This window comes from Ascidia mentula, chromosome 1 (genome assembly GCF_947561715.1).
Source record: "Ascidia mentula chromosome 1, kaAscMent1.1, whole genome shotgun sequence".
In the NCBI taxonomy this organism is placed as follows: domain Eukaryota; kingdom Metazoa; phylum Chordata; class Ascidiacea; order Phlebobranchia; family Ascidiidae; genus Ascidia; species Ascidia mentula.
In genome coordinates this window covers 8990854-9018724 of record NC_138566.1, presented here as the reverse complement: position 1 = coordinate 9018724, position 27871 = coordinate 8990854, and the positions used below count along the sequence as shown (strand labels likewise).

Sequence of the window (27871 nt, the reverse complement as noted above, 5' to 3'; positions counted from 1 at the left end):
ACGCCGAGCAGAATTGTTTTAATATGGAAGTTTTTCGCATGCCGACATTACGCCATTACGCTGCTGACTCGCTCAAAGCGGGTCGTCTTCAATCGGCGATTTGAAGGTCATCCGGCACCTTAATTTCAAATTTGTTAATTGCATGTTGTAGAGAATTAAATTTCCGTTCTCTTGATATTGGTCAATATTGGCACCTATTGCCAGAAGGCCGAGCAGAATTGTTTTAATAGGGAAGTTTTTCGCATGCCGACATTACGCCATTACGCTGCTGATTCGCTCAAAGCGGGTCGTCTTCAATCGGCGATTTGAAGGTCATCCGGCACCTTAATTTCAAATTTGTTAATTGCATGTTGTAGAGAATTAAATTTCCGTTCTCTTGATATTGGTCAATATTGGCACCTATTGCCAGAACGCCGAGCAGAATTGTTTTAATAGGGAAGTTTTTCGCATGCCGACATTACGCCATTATGCTGCTGACTCGCTCAAAGCGGGTCGTCTTCAATCGGCGATTTGAAGGTCATCCGGCACCTTAATTTCAAATTTGTTAATTGCATGTTGTAGAGAATTAAATTTCCGTTCTCTTGATATTGGTCAATATTGGCACCTATTGCCAGAACGCCGAGCAGAATTGTTTTAATAGGGAAGTTTTTCGCATGCCGACATTACGCCATTACGCTGCTGACTCGCTCAAAGCGGGTCGTCTTCAATCGGCGATTTGAAGGTCATCCGGCACCTTAATTTCAAATTTGTTAATTGCATGTTGTAGAGAATTAAATTTCCGTTCTCTTGATATTGGTCAATATTGGCACCTATTGCCAGAACGCCGAGCAGAATTGTTTTAATAGGGAAGTTTTTCGCATGCCGACATTACGCCATTACGCTGCTGACTCGCTCAAAGCGGGTCGTCTTCAATCGGCGATTTGAAGGTCATCCGGCACCTTAATTTCAAATTTGTTAATTGCATGTTGTAGAGAATTAAATTTCCGTTCTCTTGATATTGGTCAATATTGGCACCTATTGCCAGAACGCCGAGCAGAATTGTTTTAATAGGGAAGTTTTTCGCATGCCGACATTACGCCATTACGCTGCTGACTCGCTCAAAGCGGGTCGTCTTCAATCGGCGATTTGAAGGTCATCCGGCACCTTAATTTCAAATTTGTTAATTGCATGTTGTAGAGAATTAAATTTCCGTTCTCTTGATATTGGTCAATATTGGCACCTATTGCCAGAACGCCGAGCAGAATTGTTTTAATAGGGAAGTTTTTCGCATGCCGACATTACGCCATTACGCTGCTGACTCGCTCAAAGCGGGTCGTCTTCAATCGGCGATTTGAAGGTCATCCGGCACCTTAATTTCAAATTTGTTAATTGCATGTTGTAGAGAATTAAATTTCCGTTCTCTTGATATTGGTCAATATTGGCACCTATTGCCAGAACGCCGAGCAGAATTGTTTTAATAGGGAAGTTTTTCGCATGCCGACATTACGCCATTACGCTGCTGACTCGCTCAAAGCGGGTCGTCTTCAATCGGCGATTTGAAGGTCATCCGGCACCTTAATTTCAAATTTGTTAATTGCATGTTGTAGAGAATTAAATTTCCGTTCTCTTGATATTGGTCAATATTGGCACCTATTGCCAGAACGCCGAGCAGAATTGTTTTAATAGGGAAGTTTTTCGCATGCCGACATTACGCCATTACGCTGCTGACTCGCTCAAAGCGGGTCGTCTTCAATCGGCGATTTGAAGGTCATCCGGCACCTTAATTTCAAATTTGTTAATTGCATGTTGTAGAGAATTAAATTTCCGTTCTCTTGATATTGGTCAATATTGGCACCTATTGCCAGAACGCCGAGCAGAATTGTTTTAATAGGGAAGTTTTTCGCATGCCGACATTACGCCATTACGCTGCTGACTCGCTCAAAGCGGGTCGTCTTCAATCGGCGATTTGAAGGTCATCCGGCACCTTAATTTCAAATTTGTTAATTGCATGTTGTAGAGAATTAAATTTCCGTTCTCTTGATATTGGTCAATATTGGCACCTATTGCCAGAACGCCGAGCAGAATTGTTTTAATATGGAAGTTTTTCGCATGCCGACATTACGCCATTACGCTGCTGACTCGCTCAAAGCGGGTCGTCTTCAATCGGCGATTTGAAGGTCATCCGGCACCTTAATTTCAAATTTGTTAATTGCATGTTGTAGAGAATTAAATTTCCGTTCTCTTGATATTGGTCAATATTGGCACCTATTGCCAGAAGGCCGAGCAGAATTGTTTTAATAGGGAAGTTTTTCGCATGCCGACATTACGCCATTACGCTGCTGATTCGCTCAAAGCGGGTCGTCTTCAATCGGCGATTTGAAGGTCATCCGGCACCTTAATTTCAAATTTGTTAATTGCATGTTGTAGAGAATTAAATTTCCGTTCTCTTGATATTGGTCAATATTGGCACCTATTGCCAGAACGCCGAGCAGAATTGTTTTAATAGGGAAGTTTTTCGCATGCCGACATTACGCCATTATGCTGCTGACTCGCTCAAAGCGGGTCGTCTTCAATCGGCGATTTGAAGGTCATCCGGCACCTTAATTTCAAATTTGTTAATTGCATGTTGTAGAGAATTAAATTTCCGTTCTCTTGATATTGGTCAATATTGGCACCTATTGCCAGAACGCCGAGCAGAATTGTTTTAATAGGGAAGTTTTTCGCATGCCGACATTACGCCATTACGCTGCTGACTCGCTCAAAGCGGGTCGTCTTCAATCGGCGATTTGAAGGTCATCCGGCACCTTAATTTCAAATTTGTTAATTGCATGTTGTAGAGAATTAAATTTCCGTTCTCTTGATATTGGTCAATATTGGCACCTATTGCCAGAACGCCGAGCAGAATTGTTTTAATAGGGAAGTTTTTCGCATGCCGACATTACGCCATTACGCTGCTGACTCGCTCAAAGCGGGTCGTCTTCAATCGGCGATTTGAAGGTCATCCGGCACCTTAATTTCAAATTTGTTAATTGCATGTTGTAGAGAATTAAATTTCCGTTCTCTTGATATTGGTCAATATTGGCACCTATTGCCAGAACGCCAAGCAGAATTGTTTTAATAGGGAAGTTTTTCGCATGCCGACATTACGCCATTACGCTGCTGACTCGCTCAAAGCGGGTCGTCTTCAATCGGCGATTTGAAGGTCATCCGGCACCTTAATTTCAAATTTGTTAATTGCATGTTGTAGAGAATTAAATTTCCGTTCTCTTGATATTGGTCAATATTGGCACCTATTGCCAGAACGCCGAGCAGAATTGTTTTAATATGGAAGTTTTTCGCATGCCGACATTACGCCATTACGCTGCTGACTCGCTCAAAGCGGGTCGTCTTCAATCGGCGATTTGAAGGTCATCCGGCACCTTAATTTCAAATTTGTTAATTGCATGTTGTAGAGAATTAAATTTCCGTTCTCTTGATATTGGTCAATATTGGCACCTATTGCCAGAAGGCCGAGCAGAATTGTTTTAATAGGGAAGTTTTTCGCATGCCGACATTACGCCATTACGCTGCTGATTCGCTCAAAGCGGGTCGTCTTCAATCGGCGATTTGAAGGTCATCCGGCACCTTAATTTCAAATTTGTTAATTGCATGTTGTAGAGAATTAAATTTCCGTTCTCTTGATATTGGTCAATATTGGCACCTATTGCCAGAACGCCGAGCAGAATTGTTTTAATAGGGAAGTTTTTCGCATGCCGACATTACGCCATTATGCTGCTGACTCGCTCAAAGCGGGTCGTCTTCAATCGGCGATTTGAAGGTCATCCGGCACCTTAATTTCAAATTTGTTAATTGCATGTTGTAGAGAATTAAATTTCCGTTCTCTTGATATTGGTCAATATTGGCACCTATTGCCAGAACGCCGAGCAGAATTGTTTTAATAGGGAAGTTTTTCGCATGCCGACATTACGCCATTACGCTGCTGACTCGCTCAAAGCGGGTCGTCTTCAATCGGCGATTTGAAGGTCATCCGGCACCTTAATTTCAAATTTGTTAATTGCATGTTGTAGAGAATTAAATTTCCGTTCTCTTGATATTGGTCAATATTGGCACCTATTGCCAGAACGCCGAGCAGAATTGTTTTAATAGGGAAGTTTTTCGCATGCCGACATTACGCCATTACGCTGCTGACTCGCTCAAAGCGGGTCGTCTTCAATCGGCGATTTGAAGGTCATCCGGCACCTTAATTTCAAATTTGTTAATTGCATGTTGTAGAGAATTAAATTTCCGTTCTCTTGATATTGGTCAATATTGGCACCTATTGCCAGAACGCCGAGCAGAATTGTTTTAATAGGGAAGTTTTTCGCATGCCGACATTACGCCATTACGCTGCTGACTCGCTCAAAGCGGGTCGTCTTCAATCGGCGATTTGAAGGTCATCCGGCACCTTAATTTCAAATTTGTTAATTGCATGTTGTAGAGAATTAAATTTCCGTTCTCTTGATATTGGTCAATATTGGCACCTATTGCCAGAACGCCGAGCAGAATTGTTTTAATAGGGAAGTTTTTCGCATGCCGACATTACGCCATTACGCTGCTGACTCGCTCAAAGCGGGTCGTCTTCAATCGGCGATTTGAAGGTCATCCGGCACCTTAATTTCAAATTTGTTAATTGCATGTTGTAGAGAATTAAATTTCCGTTCTCTTGATATTGGTCAATATTGGCACCTATTGCCAGAACGCCGAGCAGAATTGTTTTAATAGGGAAGTTTTTCGCATGCCGACATTACGCCATTACGCTGCTGACTCGCTCAAAGCGGGTCGTCTTCAATCGGCGATTTGAAGGTCATCCGGCACCTTAATTTCAAATTTGTTAATTGCATGTTGTAGAGAATTAAATTTCCGTTCTCTTGATATTGGTCAATATTGGCACCTATTGCCAGAACGCCGAGCAGAATTGTTTTAATAGGGAAGTTTTTCGCATGCCGACATTACGCCATTACGCTGCTGACTCGCTCAAAGCGGGTCGTCTTCAATCGGCGATTTGAAGGTCATCCGGCACCTTAATTTCAAATTTGTTAATTGCATGTTGTAGAGAATTAAATTTCCGTTCTCTTGATATTGGTCAATATTGGCACCTATTGCCAGAACGCCGAGCAGAATTGTTTTAATAGGGAAGTTTTTCGCATGCCGACATTACGCCATTACGCTGCTGACTCGCTCAAAGCGGGTCGTCTTCAATCGGCGATTTGAAGGTCATCCGGCACCTTAATTTCAAATTTGTTAATTGCATGTTGTAGAGAATTAAATTTCCGTTCTCTTGATATTGGTCAATATTGGCACCTATTGCCAGAACGCCGAGCAGAATTGTTTTAATATGGAAGTTTTTCGCATGCCGACATTACGCCATTACGCTGCTGACTCGCTCAAAGCGGGTCGTCTTCAATCGGCGATTTGAAGGTCATCCGGCACCTTAATTTCAAATTTGTTAATTGCATGTTGTAGAGAATTAAATTTCCGTTCTCTTGATATTGGTCAATATTGGCACCTATTGCCAGAACGCCGAGCAGAATTGTTTTAATAGGGAAGTTTTTCGCATGCCGACATTACGCCATTACGCTGCTGATTCGCTCAAAGCGGGTCGTCTTCAATCGGCGATTTGAAGGTCATCCGGCACCTTAATTTCAAATTTGTTAATTGCATGTTGTAGAGAATTAAATTTCCGTTCTCTTGATATTGGTCAATATTGGCACCTATTGCCAGAACGCCGAGCAGAATTGTTTTAATAGGGAAGTTTTTCGCATGCCGACATTACGCCATTACGCTGCTGATTCGCTCAAAGCGGGTCGTCTTCAATCGGCGATTTGAAGGTCATCCGGCACCTTAATTTCAAATTTGTTAATTGCATGTTGTAGAGAATTAAATTTCCGTTCTCTTGATATTGGTCAATATTGGCACCTATTGCCAGAAGGCCGAGCAGAATTGTTTTAATAGGGAAGTTTTTCGCATGCCGACATTACGCCATTACGCTGCTGATTCGCTCAAAGCGGGTCGTCTTCAATCGGCGATTTGAAAGTCATCCGGCACCTTAATTTCAAATTTGTTAATTGCATGTTGTAGAGAATTAAATTTCCGTTCTCTTGATATTGGTCAATATTGGCACCTATTGCCAGAACGCCGAGCAGAATTGTTTTAATAGGGAAGTTTTTCGCATGCCGACATTACGCCATTACGCTGCTGATTCGCTCAAAGCGGGTCGTCTTCAATCGGCGATTTGAAGGTCATCCGGCACCTTAATTTCAAATTTGTTAATTGCATGTTGTAGAGAATTAAATTTCCGTTCTCTTGATATTGGTCAATATTGGCACCTATTGCCAGAAGGCCGAGCAGAATTGTTTTAATAGGGAAGTTTTTCGCATGCCGACATTACGCCATTACGCTGCTGATTCGCTCAAAGCGGGTCGTCTTCAATCGGCGATTTGAAGGTCATCCGGCACCTTAATTTCAAATTTGTTAATTGCATGTTGTAGAGAATTAAATTTCCGTTCTCTTGATATTGGTCAATATTGGCACCTATTGCCAGAACGCCGAGCAGAATTGTTTTAATAGGGAAGTTTTTCGCATGCCGACATTACGCCATTACGCTGCTGATTCGCTCAAAGCGGGTCGTCTTCAATCGGCGATTTGAAGGTCATCCGGCACCTTAATTTCAAATTTGTTAATTGCATGTTGTAGAGAATTAAATTTCCGTTCTCTTGATATTGGTCAATATTGGCACCTATTGCCAGAACGCCGAGCAGAATTGTTTTAATAGGGAAGTTTTTCGCATGCCGACATTACGCCATTACGCTGCTGATTCGCTCAAAGCGGGTCGTCTTCAATCGGCGATTTGAAGGTCATCCGGCACCTTAATTTCAAATTTGTTAATTGCATGTTGTAGAGAATTAAATTTCCGTTCTCTTGATATTGGTCAATATTGGCACCTATTGCCAGAACGCCGAGCAGAATTGTTTTAATAGGGAAGTTTTTCGCATGCCGACATTACGCCATTACGCTGCTGATTCGCTCAAAGCGGGTCGTCTTCAATCGGCGATTTGAAGGTCATCCGGCACCTTAATTTCAAATTTGTTAATTGCATGTTGTAGAGAATTAAATTTCCGTTCTCTTGATATTGGTCAATATTGGCACCTATTGCCAGAACGCCGAGCAGAATTGTTTTAATAGGGAAGTTTTTCGCATGCCGACATTACGCCATTACGCTGCTGATTCGCTCAAAGCGGGTCGTCTTCAATCGGCGATTTGAAGGTCATCCGGCACCTTAATTTCAAATTTGTTAATTGCATGTTGTAGAGAATTAAATTTCCGTTCTCTTGATATTGGTCAATATTGGCACCTATTGCCAGAACGCCGAGCAGAATTGTTTTAATAGGGAAGTTTTTCGCATGCCGACATTACGCCATTACGCTGCTGATTCGCTCAAAGCGGGTCGTCTTCAATCGGCGATTTGAAGGTCATCCGGCACCTTAATTTCAAATTTGTTAATTGCATGTTGTAGAGAATTAAATTTCCGTTCTCTTGATATTGGTCAATATTGGCACCTATTGCCAGAACGCCGAGCAGAATTGTTTTAATAGGGAAGTTTTTCGCATGCCGACATTACGCCATTACGCTGCTGATTCGCTCAAAGCGGGTCGTCTTCAATCGGCGATTTGAAGGTCATCCGGCACCTTAATTTCAAATTTGTTAATTGCATGTTGTAGAGAATTAAATTTCCGTTCTCTTGATATTGGTCAATATTGGCACCTATTGCAAGAACGCCGAGCAGAATTCTTTGTATTAGACTAGTTTTTCGCATGCCGCCATTATGCTGAATCGCAAAACCAGGCGATTTTTTTAATTCGCGATTTTTTTGATTGATACAGCTGCGGAAAATGTTGTTTAAATGTTTTTTGAGGTTTGATCTGCTTGCTCATCTCTGTAATTTGATTTTAATCCAAAAAAAACAATTTTTGAGTAAATGTCTGTTGTACCTTGTAGAATGTGGCAAATTTGCAAAATTATTCTGCCAGAATTCTGCCAGAATGAGAGTGGTACTACCTTCTGTGTGAATAAAAGTTTTGTGAAAAACATTCCGCATCATTGACCAGAATTTCACAAAAGCGCTTTAACAAGTATTCAAACTTATTTAAACTTATTATATAGGCTATTCAGGGTTACGCGTTGCACCCTCACAAAGGAACGACTTTTGTGGGATGTCTCCACCAACCAAAATATTGGGGTTACCAGTTCCCTGCGTCCCCGCCAATGGTTAAGAAAGTATGGTATTTCAATATAATTTTACCTGCTGTTATATAAATTAAGTCTGAATGAATGAGTTAAACCCAGTGTGGCCAGGTTAAATTTTCTGAAACTTGAAATTATGCTTGTAAATTCTTGCAGGATGTAGCTTTATCGTATGGTCACGTATTTTGAACGTTCGGCAACAACATTTAATATTTTCTTCCTGGAATCAATCTTTTTCCAACGCAACTTGTTGTGCGTGGCACAGGTGGAAACTTCACATTTAAGCAAAATTGTAATTTTCAACGTTCGGTTCAGACCATTATTGCGACACCATTAGTTCTGTTCGAATACAAGGAGAATAAATACAAATCGATAACCTCAAAAACTCAATTATCCGCAAACAATCAACACATGTCATTTTACGGCGAAACCTCGCGTAACCAATATTTGTATTTTTCTCACGTGTGCTAAAGCGATCGTTCTCAAAAGAAAAAGCAAAGAATTGTATTACATCATATTTTCTCACGTCACAGAAAACTTCTTGTAGGTACGCATTGCAGCCACCAGCACTCCTTTTTGTTTTTTGTAAAATCCATTTCCATATTTAACAAAAACACCTCATCGCAGTTGTATTATTCAAATAAACCGTCGCAAGTGTGTTTCTCTGAACAATGCGTTCATTCCTACTCTTGCGCCGTACGATTGTTTAGTTTATCAGGAAATGAACCCATTGTTTTTTTCTTGGTATGATTCATTAGTGCCAGAATGTATATAGATATAGCATGAAAATGCATAAAAATGTAATAGGTGCTCTGTAATCTCTGGCCAAACCTGTAAAAACCTTCTTTGAAATTCTGCAAAATTCTGTGATTATGAATGAAACAGTGCTTTAACATCCAGGTCCGGATTGCAACTCAATTTTTTGTCATATCAGATACAAACAATGTTAATTTCCCCAATTTGTTAATAATGAGGTCTCGCTGTCTTTGTGGCATATTAAACGCTATTTTCTTCATTTTCTGACGCTTCATACACTTTCTTGTGCGATTTGTGCCACGGCCCCCATTAAATGAGGTGAACCCGGGCCCGCCAGTCAAGGGGGATCATAATTAGCAAATCCGGGCTTTTGAACACAGTACTTTTTTCCTGGGTCCTATGATTTTATGTGATCCCCAAGAAAGGAAGTGTGATGCGAATGTTTTTGATTAGATTAGAAAACAGCAACTTTTTGATCAGAATTAAGGTATCCATATGACCGCTGCCTATATTTCTTATTATTGCCCTACATGAAAAAAAAATTCTATTTCTTATCCATTTTTTAAATACATACAACGCTACAAACGTGACAACGTGCAGTCCCATTTTCGTTTAGGCGCATTGTATGTTGTCGGTATTCGGATTCGGGCGTACGTTTAAAAATACATGTCCACTACGACATTTTTCGATCTGCACATGAAAGCCGGGCATTCCCCGCAAAGTAAGTCATGCGTAAAGTAAACTAGAGTGTTTTCGGAAGCAAACTGGAAATCAAGTCAACAAGTTCTGTAGCCTATTCATATAAGCGTTCGATCATTACAATGCCATTTTGTTGAATTCATATTCACACCGTGTTTGCGTGAATTCCACCTAAACTTGTTTTGATTCTTGGAGGAGAAAACAATGCCTAATGCGAAAGACATAAAAGTTTTGTTGATTGGAGATAACAGGGTAGGTAAACGTCAGATTATCGTTGCTTTTGCTAAAGATGGTGGCCACAAATATTCCACTTCTGTCGTAGGTAAGATAAACATTAATACGTTTTTATGGTTGTATTGCAATTTGTATTGCAATATTGCAATTGATGGATTATTGATGTTATTTAAGGTGTTGAAAGTTGCAAAGATGAAATTGACATTAGCGGGAGGAAATTTAAAGTGGTGCTGTGGTTAGTCTATTTATTTGATTCACCAGGGTTTAAATCTTGCCATTGCCAGAAGAGCAATGTTTTGTGACATAGCAACTTAAAACTTTTACTTTGTTTCATAGTGATACTAATGGAACAGAAAGTTCTGCTAAACTTATTACTGGATCATACAAAGATGTAGATGTAAGTGGTAGCCTCTTAAAATTTTTTCCAGTTACATTTCTCAACTAATTACCAAAAAAAGACTCCAATAACTGCAAAATGATTTTTTGCAAAAACATACAATTCTGTTTTTACTTTTATGCAGGCAGTAGCTCTGATTTATGATGATCTTAAGTCTTTCAAAAATCTTAAACGCTGGCTGGATGATGTAAATCAGGTATATTTACATGAGAAAATGTTTGCTCATGATAGGTATTACTTTTTTGATTTATATGAATGTTCTTTCTTATGCTTTTTGCTAGAACTGTAATCAAAAGGTTGTAAAAATGGTGTGGTATCACAACAGAAAACAGAAATGTGTGGTTACATTGCAAGATGCCAAAAAAGTGAGTAAATTAGGCAAATTTTATAATTTATTTTGTTAAGCTATGGTTAATTTTAAAAAATCAATTTAGTTTGCTATGACTGGTGGATGTATATTCTTTGAAGTGCAGGAAGGCGACAAAGCATCTATAAAAAAGGTTTGTATCCTGATAGTGTAAGTGTTTGTGATATTTATGTGTTTTTTGCCTTTGCAGGTCATCTGTGAACTGATTCCCCGCTTGCCGAATTCATATGATGTAAGTGAGCATACATTGTATGTTTGTTAACATTGGCATGTGTGAAAGACTAGTTTTTGCAGAATTCTCCCAAAACTTCAAAAGTAGCTCAGCAAAATATTTATTCACCACCACAAACTCAGAAGGCAAAACCCAGAAAAAATCAAAATCAGGTTTGTTAAAGTTAAAACAAGAATTCACTGTATTTAATTTAAAAGCTCCTGAATTACAGTTATCGTTTGATGATGATATATTAGTCATTCTGTTTGAGTCTATCAAGGAATTTAATGAAAAATACATTGAGGTATTTGCTTTTTTTTAATGTGACTTAATTTTTTTTTATGTAAATTTGGATACAATACTACAAAATAAACTTGTGCATTATCAGACACTGTGAATTGTTGTCAAAGGAATCCAATTTGTTGAAACCAGAGGTGGAAGAGGAGATGATGGCCAACCTGGCAAAAAAATTACAAAATTCCAGTCCAATCAAGAGAAAAAGGCTTCAGGAACATTTTCAACAAATCATAGCATCTTACAGATTGACAACAAATAAATTAAAAGCAGCAGCACAGGTTAATAATGACTTGCCTAAATGGGGAAACTTGAAAAGCTACTTGTAATACTGTTGGTGCCAGGTTCAACAACACGAGTTGTCCATTAAAACTTGTAATTTATTTATGGAGTGTTTAGAAATCTCCATGGCGGAAGCAATGAAGGTAATATGCATATATTTTCATGCTTGCCAACATAAAAACTGTGTTTGGTTAGTTTGCAGGAGAAATACAGAACAGGCCTCTCAAAAACCTTAAATTAAAAACCAATGTAGATTTTCAACAGTTGGATTCTATACTTGGCTGCTTGGACACAACAACAGCAAAAGAAATCAAGTCAGGCTTTGAAAAACATTTCTGCAAGCTTCAAAAACTTATTGAGCAACTCTACCAACCAGCTCAAAAAGTATGTCATATTGCATAGGTTCATTAATAATTAAGCAGGCACATTAAAAAAAATTATCTCAATATTTTTTAGGCAGGGCTTATAAAGTACAGGCCAAGTCAATTTTTGTGCAATCAGGAAAACCTTCTTGGTAAGGGAGGCTTTGCTTCTGTACGACTTGCATTTCATGATTCACTCGGTTGGGTGGCGATCAAAGAACTTGAATATGGAGATGGAAAGTCTTTGGAGAAGTATAGACATTTTCTCTATTGCTCAGATATAATTTTTTTTCGTGAAATAATAGCCCATATCATTAAGCTTTTAAATGAAAATTTTGTCGAAGCCTAAGTTTGGTATGATCTGCAATCCTATCTAACTCGACTTTTGTTTGTTTTGAGGTGTCTTAATGAAAGTTACATTGCGCAACTCGCCACACACCAAAACGTGGTCAAAGTGTTCGGTGTTACTGAAATATCTGATTGCACTCTTGGTCTAGTGATGGAGTACATGCCTGGCGGTTCTTTGTCACAACTCATATTTAGGAAAGATTTCAAGAAGATGGACCTTCCCGACTTGAGGCTGCGGATGTTCGCCGACGTTGCGTCTGGCATTGCGTACTTGCATAACATATTCGAAGAGCGTCGAATTTCGCACAACGACATCAAGCCGCAAAACGTTTTGATGACATACGAACTTATTTGCAAAATTTCTGATTTTGGTGGAGCCGATCTTTCAATGAGGACTGATTTGGTGCCCGATGCTACGCGACACAAAGGGTCCGAATTTACGCCGCTTTTTGCATCGCCTGAACGCCTTTCAAAGATTGAGAAGCTAACGAAAGCATCGGATGTATACAGCTACGGTTTGACAGGATACTGCATCCTAGAAGGGCCATTGGATCAGTGGAGACGAAAGGAATTCGTCGGACATATTATAGATGGACGCAGGCCCTCTTTTTCACACAAAGAAAACAGAACGAATGAAAGTGGGAGAACCCACCAATTGTTGCAAGAGATAGTAGAGAGTTGCTGGAAGCAAGAACCCTCGGAAAGACCACCGATGCTGATTGTCCGGGACAAATTATACGAGCTTATGGCAAAGATGGACAGGATCAAGTGCTTAGAACAAGTTCTGCAAGCCGTCCAGATTCTTCAACTTAAACGTCAAGACTTTGATAAGCAGTCACTCTTCCCTCTACCTGTCCGAAAATAAATGTTGCAGCAGTTTTGTTCGTGTAATTGGCCTTTCTTCATGTATCATGGCTATGCAAGAGATATTTTATCACTCGCTGTTCATATGCATTGCAATAAAGTATTTTTTCATGCTTTATGTTTGGTCATTTGTGGTTGTTCGCACCGATTTTAAAACCAGCTTAAATTACCGTTAGCTCATTACACCTCGGTTCGGTACATTCGGTGTCAGCACCCATCCAACTCCACACCTATAGTCCTGGAAATGCTCGCAATGTTTTGACTCTGGAAAATATTTAATTTCAGATCAGTTACAATTGAAATCACTCGGGGTAATATGAAATGTTTTTAACGCCAGCTATAATAAACGAATTCCGGACTCCAGCTTCCGTACACCTCTGCCGTTGATTCGAACGTAAGGTCTATGTCGTCCACAGAGGTGATACATCAATAAAACGACGCAGATATGTTAAGGATACTATATCTGTTAAGGTATAATCCCTGACTCATTTCATTCGTGTCAGTCACGTGTTTTTATTTTTGCGATACACCCGTTTATTAGCTCATTGCCCCTGTTCGTAAAAGCACTTCCACCCAGTAGTGGGATTCAGCCGGTTCGCACCGGTTCTGTAGAACCGTCTCCCGAAATTTTATGAGATCAGCGAACCGGTTAGCATTACTGGTTACTGTCAATGGATTATATGACTTTTTGTAACGAACCGGCTGAAAAATATGACTTTTGTGATAGAACCGGCTGACAAAAAATTGAAATCCCACCACTGCTTCCAGTAATTATGTGAATTATGCCATCAAGTAATCAGGAGTCACGGACGGTAACACCTAAACAAATGTGATAATGAACATTATAAACATTTAAGCACATTTTTTTAATTCTAATGCAGATTTCAACAAATCCCGGACATGTCTGAAAAAATTCCAAAGATTGGCAACCCCACAACGTTCTCTACGTTTGTTTTCTGCAGAAACCTTTGTTTTCTATACAAACTAAACACCCGAAAATACTAAGAAAAGCTGTATGTTTTGTTATGTTTCATCTGTAAAACAATTTAAAAACCTATTATTTCTAATGTATCCTGGTGATTGAAACTACCCTTTACCTACATCTCATCCGTAATTCAAAAAACACGACGGAAAATACTCCTCGATTACCAACGGCGGCTTTCTTGTTTTTTTATTTGGTGAGGTTTTCGTTTTTACAATACTTCTGTTTCCGCCATTTGTGGACACGTATATCAAATATATGTTAACAGTATCGTAAACTTTTGCGCTGGGTCGCAATCGTTATTAAGGCTGTTATAAATGTTCAATGGATTTCATTCTATAGTTTAATCGTTATGGATGTAGTCATGGACTCACGGTACTACCAGTACGTCCCAGGTAATTTATACAGGCAATATTTGTTGTACCGTTTCATGGTTTTCAATTAGCACATTCCAATGTTGTAGAAAAAGATAAATCTAACGACTTTGGTTATCTCTAGCATATATGGTAAATATACTTTGTTCTACCGTTTCATGGTTTTTCAAAAGTAAATACAAGATCACGTTATTGTAAGGGCGTTAACCCCCCTCACTTAAACAAAACTATAAACATTTGATCTTTGTTTGTTTTTTAAAACTATTAGCAAACGTTCTGACATTGACCTGCATTGATTCCAAATTGAAAGGTTGTAATTTGTGCAGAGGATGTATTTTGTATGTTTATGCATTAGCGAATTGTTTTTGCTCCCAACTAAACTATGATTGAAAACATGGTTAATCAAAAAGTTGTATATCTCTGTATTATTTAATAAAGTAAGATGTTCTGTTTTGACGAACTCTATTGTCTTTGTTAAATATAAACTCTTTATTAGAGTGTTTTTTTCAATGTATGTAAAAGTTTATGTTGCACTTAATTTGGGTTTGACACCCCTGATCTGTTACAGTCACGAATAATTTGTTGCACCTTGAAATTTGACTTTTCGTGTGTAACTGAAGTAAAACCATATACATATATAGTCTATAATTTTCTCTTCACTTTCTTGACTTTTGATGGCATTAACAAATGGACCTGCATGCCCTTCTTCATCCTCAGTAAACAGGGCCTACATTGCACATTTTTCATTATAGAAAATAAATCTGCTTAAAACAATGGCACTTGTATCCTAACATTATGTAAGAAAAGAATTAATTAAAACAGCTGCTGTAAGATTTTGGGGTCACATTTTGTATAGTTCCATCAGACAATGTTAAGTTACACCCCTGATCTGTTACGGTCGCGAATAATTTGTTGCACCTTGAAATTTGACTTTTCGTGTGTAACTGGAGTAAAACCATATATATATATATATATATATAGTCTAAATTTTCACATGTGCGTGTTTTTTTGCTAAAAAAATATTATATGCATGAACAATTGTTTCTTGTGTTTTATATAGGAAGAAATCACAGTAGCAAGAAATAATTTTATTGATTTAGTAACTCTACTGCTGCTCGTGACAAACATGAGTTATAATGATGACTGCAGCTATAAAGTCTTCGTCGGAAGTATAGACTTTAATGCCTCAGAACAGGAGGTCACTGAGGCTTTCCAACCCTTTGGAGAAATTACCAACACCGTTATTTTGCGTGACAAGGAGACTAATAAATCCCGTGGATTTGGTTTTATCACATTCAAGGAAAAGAAGTCTGTTGAAGATGCCATTCAAGGAATGAACAACAAATTAATCAGAGGAAGGCCCATAGTGGTTAATTATGCAGAGAAAAAATCTGCCAGTGCAGGAAGCAAACCACCAACCAGCTATGGGGGAGCACCTGGTGGACAGAGTCAGTCTTACTATGGCCAACAACAACAACAACAACAACAGAACTATTACCAGGGCCAAGCAGGCTATGGTGGATGGAACCAGCAAGGCTATGGCTGGCAGCAACAAGGCCAGCCCTATTGGCCTCAATATGGTCAATGGAATCAGCAAGCCCAGCAATGGGGGCAGCAGTCTTCTGGTAACCAGGGTTCTGGTAATGGTTACCCACAAAACCAACAATATAGCAGCAGCAATATGTCGTACAATGGATCTGGGGGATATTGATAGAATCTTCCCAGTCTAGAAACACGAGGTATTGCAGTCCGCACTCTAATTAGGGTGACTTTGTTGGTACTTTGTGCAGGCCCCTTAAGGTTTCCTGATGTAATTCCGAGCAACGAGCAAATTGAAACAGGACATCATGGTATTAACAAAGTTTGTTTAAATTAATTATATATCATTGCCTGTGCCCTGCCACAGTCATTAAAAGATTGGTTAGGACCAAAATGGAAGTTCTAGTCCTTTTGCACTATGTAGCCATTTTATAGTAATTCCCTTAGCCCACAAGAGTATTACTAATCTCTGTGTTTGGCATAAATCCTGTGAAGCATTGTACAGCACAGTAATACTTTAATCCCTGGTTGGCTCTTGCAAATGGTTTTGGTTTACTCACCATACTGTATATAACCTCGTAAGAAAAAGAACTCTGTTTTTATGGCAAGTACACCAAAACCATTATCGTTTATATTCGGTCTTCCTTTTTTCTTTGAATTTATGCCAACTCTCCAGAAGACACAGCTACATTTCTTGTGTTGCCTTCGCTCATCCAAACAGTCTTTTCTCGATTTTTTCCCTAAAACTGAGTCTGAATAAATGCATTTGGTTACATGATTTGTGATTTACTTTGAAGGGTGCAGTCTGTTTCATAAAAAGTTGATTCGAAAAACACATCAGTAAACCATTCCCACTCTGTGTACACCACCTTTTCTGAGTCTATCAAAAATTATTTCTTTGTTTACTGGTGTTATGTCATCAAGGTCAGTTACTGCTGCTTTAAAGGCAATCTGCAAGTAACTGGACAATTGGCCTGGTTCAATAGCCGGGTCGATCATCATAAATGTGCTGCGGAGGTCTGTGGCAGATACCTGTGCAATTGTAAAATAAAATTATTGCAACACTAAATATATTTCAATAAACATTCCCTGTTATATACCTGTTCGCCATCGAGTTGTTCAGATAATTGGCCAATGTAAATGTCCCTCTCTTCACTTTCTTGAATTTTAATGGCATTGACAAATGGACCTGTATGCCCTTCTTCATCCTCAGTAAATAAGGCCTGCATTGCACATTTTCCATTATAGAAAATAAATCTGCTCAAAACAATGGCACTTGTATCCTAACATTATGCAAGAAAGAATTAATTAAAACAACTGCTGTAAGATTTTGGGGTCACAATTTGTATAGTTCCATCAGACAATGTCTAGTTAACCACTTGCCATGTATTCGAACACAGGTTGATTGTCAAGTGTGACTTCCAGTTCATCTGCTGCTGATTTTAGCAAGGCCTGAATGCTCTTTTCAGTTTTGAGCGGGAATGCAGAAACCAATGCAGAGTTTAACTGTTCCAAGGTAACTTTGCCTGTAAAGCAGAACATAAACTTGAACACTTGAAACATTTGTTTCTTCATTAAAAACCTGTTGATTCTGAATCAACTCTCTTTAACTCCTCCATAACTTTTTGAATGAGATCCATTTGTCGGTAATACAAGTCCTCAGTTCCTGCCAAAAAGGATAGACCTGTTGCAAACTTATGAAAACAATTGTCAGAAAAATCACTGACTCCTGTTGCAGCAACATACATATCAGACTTTCATAACCCAACAATACACAATTTTAACACTGTTCCTTGCAACAATCATACCTTCACCATTGACAACATTTAAAAACACTTCTACGTGGGACTCTTCTTTATATTTATTCAATGCGTCATTAAGGGAGTATCCCCATTCCCCGGCCATGTCTTCCATGTTGTTAAATCTTTCCTACATACAAAAGGTTAGTGTGTCTCAAGAAATGTCAGTAAAAATTACATACAAAAAAGATGCCAAACCAGGTAAGGGATTCCATAAGTTGGGAAATATTTGCCCCCTTCGGGAAGGCTTAAATATTCATTTTAAGTCAAAGCTCTAGTTTATGTATTGAAGGTAAATGAAATTGATATTATGTAAGCTCTGGATGGTGTTTAATTCAGCATACCAGAAAGAATGTGTGGAGATACTCCGTCATTTCTTGCCGACTTCCCAACACAGCATCACTTTGCACCTTTTTAGCCCAAATTTCTTTGAGAAGAGCCGATAACTCTGACTTTCGCATTTTACGATTCCGAATGTCTCCCTCAAATCGAAGGAACCTGCAACCAAAATAAGATTCTTCTACAAATATATTTTACAAAAAATCTGTATGAAAACTCATAGTGCGTACCTTACAAGCTCCCTGAGATATATGGTGCTGAGGGTAAGTAGCTTTGCTGCACACTTTCACTGACTTCCTTACTATAACACTTTCCTGTCTAACTGACTTTATTTTCGTTCATATAGTTTTAGAAAACAACAAAAAAAAACATTTAAAAGCCTAATCGTACTTCGGAACATCATCTCCCAATCCTTTTCCTTCGAATGTATCAGGACCCTGTGATCCACCAGACTTTAATTCTTTTAACAGAGCTTCCAAAATTTGTTGACTTCGTTTTCCTGATGTCACTTCTGCCCAATGATCAGCTCCAGCTGTAAAAAAGTGATTGGCACAGCTTAAAAACTGAAACAAATAATGGACGATGTCACCAAAAACCAACCAGGTATGACATCTGAGCACAACTCCCAGCTTGGTCGGGGTGTTGCACTTTCCCTTAGATTTTCCATCTCTGTGTAAAACTCGTCTCGTTGATCGAGAACCTTTAACATGTCCACATTATTCTCCAACAATTCTTGCAGTTAACCAGCTCTCAAACCTGTTTGTGTACATCAAGGATCGTCTCATGTTCATCTTTGAGTTGTTTGAAATCAGACTTAAGTTGATCTTGTGCCTCATCCAGCTCTTTGTGTTTAGCTTCCAGTTGCTCAAAGTCTCTTCTTGGAACTACATCTCCGTAATCAGCCTGAATGCGGGTAAGTTGCTCAGCCTGTCTTGTCAAGTCTTCCCGAGCAACCTACAAAAATCAGTCAAGAAGTAAATTCTGATCAAAATATTTAAAATGTAACCAATAACGACCTGCAAAGATAGTTTTAGCCTAACAGGATCATCATCTGCATCCATGTATCCTTGGCCAGCCGCCCTTTTTAAATCCTCCTGCTGATGCCGCAAGTCATTCATGTCAGAAATCAGCAGTTTCCGCATGTCACATTCATTGCGATATCTGAACATCCCAAACACCACTTTAACCAAAAGTTACACCAGTATGGTTGATTAACACAACCATTGACTTTAAAAGGTTGTAGCTTGTTTGTACAACCTCTTATATTCAGTGGCTAATTCTTCTTGAAGCTTTGCAACCTGAGCTTGCAGTGACGTCTCATTTTCTCTCATGCTGTCAATATATTTTAAAAGTTCCAATTTATTTTGTCGCAATGATATGATCTCTTGACGTTCCTTTAAATTCGTCAAGTTAAGTACTGGTTAATACTGATACACGCTACCACATACCTGTTCCCTTATTTTTAGGATTTTCTGGTCACATTGTTCTGATACCGTTATAAGCATTGACTTCAGTGGCTCAAGTTCCCTAATTTTTTGTCGATAATGACTGAGCATTTTTTCATATTCATCTTTAATCTGCATTATAGACACACTAATATTTGGAGTAACAGTTGATTTCACAGTAAAAATTATGAATTTATTCAATAAAAATCAGCACTCGTGACATCATATATAAACAAAACATGGATAGCAACCAATAAATAAACAAAAGCAGCAAATGCCTACCTGGGACAGCAAAGGTCTGTATGTTTTAAAATCTTCGATGAGGTATTCAAAAACTTCTCTGTAAGCTTGTAGTCTTAGCTCACTGGGTTTTGAGTCTGTGCATTTCAATTGCACAATTTCCTTCTTCACAAATGCCTCCAAGGCAGCAAGGAACTTAGGCTTGTGTGGTATTGCCCGCTGTGAAATAACTTCTGCATGCACACATGGTGTTTTTCAGAAATAACCCTTATAACATCAACCCACTTGTACTTTTCTGACTCCGTCATTTTGAAGGCTCGATGAAGTTGCTTCAGCATTTAACAATGAACGACTGGCATAAGCAGGCCATGTCTCTATGTCACCAGATTTGGTGTCTTGCCCTGGTCTGAGGTTGCTTTGTTTAGGAATGATGTGCTGTAAAGCAAAGTTGTTAGAAAGAACAAGATGACAAACATGATTTACTGACTTTCATGTTGTCACCAGTTATTGTGTATGATGTAACAGATTTCAACATCTCTGTCTGTGATATCCCCTGGGTTGTTGTTTCTGATTTGGCCAAATTACTTTGGATTGGAGGAAGTTTTGGTGGTTTAATGGACATACTTGTTATTTTAAATCAAAAATACTAATGTCTGAAAACACACATGTGTTTAATGGAATGTGTTACACTGTAACACACAATGTCAAACAGTTACACCAACTGAACAACAAATGCTTTCATTATCAATAAACACTCGAAAATGACCAAATACAAGTGTGCAGTATTATATTGCAAACGCAAACAATGCAACAAATTCAATGAAAAATATGTGCAATTTTGTAAACTTATGTACGTTTCACATAAAAAGCCTTTCCAAGCTTATGCAGCTCTTGTTCATACAAGTTGTGCTCTTTTTCCAGCAAATCACGAAGGGCAGCTCTTCTTACTGCGACTAAAGCCCTTTTAGCATATGACAGTTCATGTTTTATTACCTCCTTGTTCAGACGGTATCGTTGCATTTCACTTGCTTCCTCCAAACCCTCCGCCCACTCAGCTTTTAGGTTAACATCTTTTTCACTTGTAACCTGCAAGATTCTTTCAGCCATGAGTTCATCCTTCAGTATACGATCTTTCTCCACGTTTATGGAGTTGACCTGATTTCCCCCCCGATTCGCAACCTCAAAACGTAGCGACATATTCATGCTCATCTTGATAATTTTGTATGATGACCGTATTGATTAGAAGTTATGTTTTTCTCTCACAAGTAAGTCAAACTTCTGCTTCAAATAAACAACAGTGGATATTCAGACCTTAAAATCAAGCTTCATGTCGTCATGGCAGCACGTCATATGTGCGCTATCTTACTGCCACCTTCCGGCAGAGTTGTAGATTTCTATGTAAAGACTGCGTTTTGGAATATTGTGGTTTGGTACGTGGGTAATCTCGCGAGACTATTTTTTCATAAGAAAGAAAGCCAAAAAATGGAATGGGGCTATTTTTATTAACTGTAAAGTCGCAATTTATTTTACCTGATCTCAAAAAAAACACGCCACAAAATGGCAAAAAACCTTAAAAGGCCCAAAAAAAGAAAAAAAAAATTCTTGAATGTTATTGAACCAGCTTATTAATACTTAAAAGTAATGAATGCAAAACAACATGGAATAATCTAGGCTACTTTTTTTGATGAATCTCTGTCAATGGTGTGTTGTTGTATTAGCGCACATTATGCTCATCGTGTTTCTTACGTTTCGTGCCATTTTAAATTTTAATTTTGTTTCAAAAAAAAAATAATCGTTGCACCACGATGGTCCTTTAGGGCACAGGCGTATACATTCTTGTGTAAACTCGGTGGCATCAACCAATACAAACACAATACATCTCGTCTCAACAGGGAACGTAGGCCTAATACTTGATATTAAACGGGATTGCCCGCTCAAACATAGTGTCTTTAAGATTAAACATCTCATATTATTATTACATCATCAATTGCCTATTATGACTATGGAATTAGACGTTCGGAATATTTCGCAACTGCAAAGCCATGGACCCTAACATGATAGTCACCAATACATAAAAAAAATTATTAATAATTAACTTTGGAATACTGAAAAAAAATGAATACAGTATTCATTTCAAGCGCGCCATTAAAAATGTGCCCGTTGTTGATTCTCGCCAGTAGCGCTGCGGAGTGCTGATATTGAGGTTTAGTTGTTGTAAATGCTTAACAATGCCAAATGTCCGTCACGCCCATGGTTTTGCAACTTGTTTGGTATTTTCGCATGTTGACTGAGTCAAACTGTACACCGGCAAATAAACAACACTTGTTTAGAAATTTTTTGGAAGCTTTATGTCGCCATGACAGCACGTTAAATGTGCGAATATATTACGGCAGGTTTTTGACAATTAGATTTCACAATAACACAGCAATACACGCTGAAATACTCTGCATATAACACCTATATTCCAACAAAGGCAAACACTAAAACAAGTTCACCAGTCAAAATATAGTTTGCGACTAATAACAGGCAACAATAATCGCAAAAACAACGATTTCATACCGCACATAAGAGCGCCTTCTTGTCCCATCTTAGTCAAGGCCTTTTGCACACCCCACTTTACGTTAAAGCGTATGTGGTTTAAATAACATATGGGACCAGAGCAATTTGGCTAAAGGCCACATACCAGGACGAAGCAACATGGCAAAAGAAACAGTACGACCAATAGAACAATTTGATTTTCACACAAAAAGCATTTTACGAGGTTTATGTGATTTAAACCAAAAAATACCAAAACACATGGAAGATTGTCACTCAAACGAAATCTCCAAATTGAAAACTTCTCGTAGTTTAGATGCTGTGGTTGTCCATTATTCACAGCAACCAAAATTGTCGCTCAAGTAGTGTCGTGTGATCCTCTGTCGTGATGCACTTTAATTAATATCTGTCTGTGTTTGCTGGTTTGCGGGAACTTAACAGTCTGTATTTTCAGCACATATATGGAGGCCGCCCCATGACAAAATTATCTCAAAGTTATTTTCCATGAACTGCTAGTACTGGTTAACTTAATGGTTGGTTGAAAAGAATAAAGGTACTAATAAATCCCTGTTTGCTTTTCTGGGTGAGTATCTGTAACAAATATTCAAAAACAACAACAGGACTTCATGGCCATTTTGGGAAGCACAACTAAGTGCTACCATCGATCGGGTTCCATTACGATTTAACCAAATCACAAAGGTGGCTTTCGGGAACAATTGTATATCTAAGGTGTACTAAGAGGCCAAAAGAAACACTGCTCAGTGATGCTAACTGATTCGCTGATCACATAAAATTTTGTGGGACGCTTCTATAGAACCGGTGCGATCCGGCTGAATTCCACCACTGCGTTCGACACCAATCGTGTCATAACCTTTAACACCAGCGTCATTTTTAAAGTAGTCTTCTTTTAACATGAACCCAATTAACTGCACTCTCTCTGGCTATGTATTACATTCAAATTCATCAACTTCGGGTTTGATTCGTTTTTTTTTCCCACAGCCTTTATTATTTGGACCCCTACCACCTCCCTTAATTTAGCTTGAATTGAAACGAAAATATTGTGACGGGAACGAAGTTTTAGATACGAGATGGACTTAATTATGATTTAATTTTGGCGAAAAGTTAAACCGAATTCGCTGCCAACCATTTCGCGTTTTTGAGGTTGATTTATTATTTGATTTATAATTTATGCCATGTATGGTGTTATAGGTGGACATGCGTTTTTATTTTTGATGTTTGTTGTTATATGGTGTTGCAGGTTTCCGTGCAAAATGAAATGATCAGTTTGAATTATCGTTTTTGCAACAGGAAATTGAATCGAAGCAAAAACAAGCAATGTTTTTTGTTGTTGCAGAATAACTATTCGCCTTCACGTTTATTTTTGGTTTTAAATTGTTGTAACCTCAGAATGTTGATGTGTTTGGGCTGTATACTCGTATAGGAAAGCTGTCGACTTTGGAGAAATACCAAAGGCAAAGATAGTTTATTCGATTAACAGCCTCAGTTTGCAAGTATGATATGGAGAACCGAAATAACGATAACAAACCTCTGCGCAAAAGTCAGAGAAGCTGTGTAGTCGTCACGTTATCAATCGATTACACAGTGCACTTACTGGGAAGTTGCTCAGCTTACTTGTGGTGGTGATCGATGTTTTCTCCGGTGCTGTCATGCCGTGGTACAGATTCGTGGATTTCGATGCGACTTTTGCCAACAGTAAAGTGAAAAATGATTTTGCGGCTGCCAACAACTTTACATGCAGTTAGATTCCGGAAAATGTCACTGCTTTGTTGCCTTTGCATGCCTAAGTGATGACACTAAAACATGTGTTAGAGACACCGCAAAATATGCACTAAAAACTGTTCAGTATTCTGTCCAAGATAGTGTGCATAGCCAGAGGTGCCATACCACCTTTATTTCTAAGGTTATCCGGAAGGTCAACTTCTAAAATAACTATCATTTAATTATTTCTGTTGTTATAATATCGTAATACTACAACATCAACATCAATCAGTAAATTTGTTTGGGATGATAAAAATTTCCCAGTCACCTATCTTATATTTCCAGATGGCTGGCAATCCTGTCAATGTATATCTTGCTCGGCGAATTTATTCTCGCACAGCGTTATAACCTTTTGCTAGAATTTTAGCGGCAAGTCCCAAATGTAAACTCGGTGCGGCCCTCAAATGTAAATGTAGTTCACGTCGCATCTTATAGCATGCAGTGAATGCACTATTGTTGATAAATCTTATTTGAACAAGGAATTTCTCAACTGCTCTGGCCGTTGATTGTCATCCATAATTTTTCAATTGTTACGAAAAGTATCATGGTATTGGTTGCCTGACTTGGGAAAAAAGGATAATTAAGTTTGCTATGTTAACCTCGACTGCGTGGGGTGACCTTAATTGAGGAAGAAGAAAAAGGTTATTCGCTGTAGAAGGGTGGCTCTACTGGTTTGGTCAGCTTTGTTGTGCATTTATCACGGCAAGTGCGCTAAACCACATGACTAATTACTGTATGAGCGTATCGGTTGCTTGGGGTGGAATGCACTTAACCGTTCAACTATTTGTGAAACAGTTGCTGTATTTAAATTTAACAGTAGCCGATACAGTAACAAGTTTTTCGAAGTTAAATATGTTACTGCCTACAATGCTATGTCCAAAACAAAAAAGTCTGAGCTTCATTCACCGGATTTCCCAACATGTTTAGAAAAAAGGCTCGGCAAATGGCAACGTGGTTACCAGATACCGGTTTCGCATTTTATCTTTCAGTAGACGTTAACAGAACTGTTTTATTTTAAAATTGTCCAATCCGTTGTTTGCATTGTTTATCAAATTTTTACGGGAGACTAAATGAAGTGGACATTTACTTTACTGGCAAAACTGTGTACGCATAATAAATTAGAACGCACCTATCAATCATTCATTCCAATTGCAGTATAGGTGGAAACTGTGTTTTTTAACTTTAATTGCAAATGGATCGTTGGTTTGGTAAGATTGCTTTAGTGACGGGGGCTTCTGTCGGCATTGGAAATGCAATCACCAAAAAGCTTGCGGAAAATGGAATGAAAGTTGTGGCTTGTGCAAGAAACGAAAAACAGCTGAATAGGTTAGCTGATGACGTAAATGAGATGGGAACTGGGCTAGTACATCCTTACCGCTGTGACGTCAAAGACGAATCGCAAGTGCTAAAAATGTTTGAGTTCATTCGCTCGACATTTGGTACCATGCATGTTTGTGTGAACAACGCCGCGCTTGCACACCACGCCCCCCTTCTCTCCGGAAGTACAGAGGTACTCTATATACAAACTAAACTCAAAAACAAAAGTAAAGTTCTTGTTTTTACCGCAGGAATGGAGGGAGATGATCGATGTGAATATGGTTGCTGTTGCCATTGGCTGCCGGGAGTCTGTGAAGCTTATGAGAGAAAGCGGGGTCGACGACGGTCACGTGATCAATATTGTTGGCATGTCCGGATACCGAGTCATACATTTGTCGATGTACTCTGCTACCAAGTTCGCCGTGTCCGCAATAACGCAGTGTTTAAGAAATGAGTTGATCGAAGCAAAAACCCACATACGATGCACGGCCATTTCACCAGGAAGGACTGAAAGTGAATTCTCTCCAAGGTTCTTCCCACAATTTTTGTACTCGAGATTAACATTTTATTTTTCAGTTCTTAAAGCACACGAGAGCAAGGGTTGGCAACGTTGATGTTAACATGTTAAAAGCGTCTGATAGTCCCGCCAGCTGCACTGATGAGACCATATATAGGTGGAATCTGTATGCAGCTTACACAATTTTTAAAAACGTCTGTAAGCCAAAATAATAATCATGAACCCCCCACACAAGGTTAATTTGTGCATTTTCATACGCACGAAAACTTCATATAAAGCCAAACATTGATAAATTTGTTTTTTTTTGTCAAATTTCGTATTACTAACATGGTTTTACTCTGTATGACACACAAGTTTTATTAGGCTGAACAGAACGCCACTCAACAACGGCAAAGGTTGGTACGAGGATTTAAAATGGTTGCAGACCGAAGATGCCGCGGAGGCCGTGTTGTTCGCTTTGAAAGCACCGGCGCACGTCGATGTCTCTGAAATAAGGATGATAACAAACACGCAAAACAAGTAAATGAACGTGATACTTGGTGATGAAACTTCGTTGGTTGGGCATGGGTGTAGGAAAATACCTTGTTGATTTACGTTGAAAGTTTATTGACGTTGGATTGGTGATTTACTATAATCTGTGTCGCTGTGTGGTATATTATTAACAGGATGTTGCAATAAACTGTTGACATATAGCCTTTGTGTGGGAATCTTTCAGGGTAATGATCTATTTCCCTAGTAAGTTATTTAATCGATTTTTATACAGACAGGAACTGTGGCATGCAATTTGGCTGTGATTAACGTTTGTTGTTTTTGTAACATTTTTTGGCATCAATGGTTTTCTGAGTGGCTTTCGTAAGATATGCGGTATAAGCAATAGGCTGTCCGGTTACTCGTCCTTCTTCTGCTACATATAACTTACCTAAAGATTTTATGTGCATACACAATATACATTAACGCCTATCCATATATACATAATAAACATCAACGATTATCTATATATGCACAATATACATCAACGATTACATTATTGATCATCTGATAAAAGTACGGGACGTGATTAACATCTTGGTCGAAGTGTTCGTGAGTTTTCGCAAACAAGCCATGTTCCATAAGTGCACGGCCCAACTGCATCATGGTTTGTTTACTTGAAAATACCACGTTTTGAACTGGCATTCGTGGTGGATGCAATAAAAAGCTCACATGTGGATTTTTATGGAAAATAAAGCAATAGTATGGAATAGTTTAAAGGTTCTCAAACTTTTTAGGCTTACGACACACTTCCATTCTCCCAATTTGAATGCGGCACAACAAACTTTGAAGCCAGTTTGAGTAAAAAAGGAAAGAACAGGTGACCCTGGTTAGGTAAACGAATTGCTTTGATTCGAGGCTACTTTTGGTTCCAAACGCTGTTTGTTCTTGATTGGTGTCTTCGATAAAAACGACAATTGCAGTCATACACAGTTTGAGAAACTCTGTGATAAAATTTTTACGTCACAATGGTCATTGTACATACTCGTATTGTGAGGTAACAACCTCCTTAAGGTACTACGACTAAAATCAGAGCCATAGATGCGGTTTCACTACCATCAGCTACGCCCGCGGCAAACACGATATAACTGTAACATAAGAATCGAACATTAGCAAAATCAATGTGTGACAACAAAACAACATACTTCTAGCAACTCTCTTGAGTATTGGCAACATACTGTATGTACATTGAACCTTACACAAATTTAAGCACAAACAACAACTTGTCAAAGTGCGTCGGTTTTGCGACCCCACGCAGAAGGTTTCATATTTATTTTTTTGCGGCCCCTAAAAAATTTCATATTCACTGCATCAGGTAATTGTGACTTCGTATGGATGGAATCGCTGTATATATTTATGCCGTTGGAGATAAATTAAGTCCAGTGGTTCCCAAACCTTTCTTGG

At 38.7% G+C, this 27871-nt stretch overlaps 5 protein-coding genes across 6 annotated transcripts; 3 read left to right on the top strand and 2 right to left on the bottom strand.

Moving 5' to 3' along the window:
* The first annotated feature begins 9770 nt into the window (after positions 1–9770).
* LOC145904908 (uncharacterized) lies at positions 9771–13158 on the top strand. Of its 2 annotated transcripts, none has more exons than XM_082992407.1 (14): positions 9771–10036; positions 10123–10183; positions 10285–10345; positions 10470–10541; positions 10627–10710; positions 10780–10845; positions 10903–10944; positions 11007–11096; positions 11156–11227; positions 11334–11498; positions 11562–11642; positions 11695–11883; positions 11956–12113; positions 12261–13158. In XM_082992407.1, exons 1-14 carry the CDS (start codon positions 9919–9921, stop codon positions 13072–13074), a joined length of 2073 nt encoding a protein of 690 aa, XP_082848533.1. In that variant the 5' UTR covers positions 9771–9918; the 3' UTR covers positions 13075–13158. The 2 variants fall into 2 exon arrangements, with proteins under 2 accessions (XP_082848533.1, XP_082848532.1); XM_082992406.1 differs by having other exon boundaries at positions 10123–10210.
* Positions 13159–15493: 2335 nt separating this feature from the next.
* On the top strand, positions 15494–16741 carry LOC145892151 (uncharacterized). The gene has a single exon (XM_082981985.1). The coding sequence runs from the start codon at positions 15556–15558 to the stop codon at positions 16138–16140; it is 585 nt and encodes a 194-aa protein (XP_082838111.1). The 5' UTR covers positions 15494–15555; the 3' UTR covers positions 16141–16741.
* A 4-nt stretch (positions 16742–16745) lies between these two features.
* LOC145892135 (translin-associated factor X-interacting protein 1-like) lies at positions 16746–20440 on the bottom strand. The gene is made up of 15 exons (XM_082981984.1): positions 20279–20440; positions 20077–20226; positions 19834–20010; positions 19555–19683; positions 19364–19500; positions 19123–19267; positions 18863–19060; positions 18707–18806; positions 18497–18638; positions 18112–18265; positions 17777–17897; positions 17551–17634; positions 17352–17494; positions 17069–17191; positions 16746–17000 (listed from the first exon to the last, which is right to left on the bottom strand). Exons 1-15 carry the CDS (start codon positions 20411–20413, stop codon positions 16806–16808), a joined length of 2133 nt encoding a protein of 710 aa, XP_082838110.1. The 5' UTR covers positions 20414–20440; the 3' UTR covers positions 16746–16805.
* Positions 20441–20449: 9 nt separating this feature from the next.
* Positions 20450–21119, bottom strand: LOC145892167 (uncharacterized). The gene has a single exon (XM_082981987.1). It carries the CDS (start codon positions 20998–21000, stop codon positions 20638–20640), a length of 363 nt encoding a protein of 120 aa, XP_082838113.1. The 5' UTR covers positions 21001–21119; the 3' UTR covers positions 20450–20637.
* Positions 21120–25273: 4154 nt separating this feature from the next.
* On the top strand, positions 25274–26577 carry LOC145909737 (dehydrogenase/reductase SDR family member 11-like). The gene is made up of 3 exons (XM_082997092.1): positions 25274–25615; positions 25674–25951; positions 26303–26577. Exons 1-3 carry the CDS (start codon positions 25298–25300, stop codon positions 26460–26462), a joined length of 756 nt encoding a protein of 251 aa, XP_082853218.1. The 5' UTR covers positions 25274–25297; the 3' UTR covers positions 26463–26577.
* The last annotated feature ends 1294 nt before the right edge of the window (positions 26578–27871 follow it).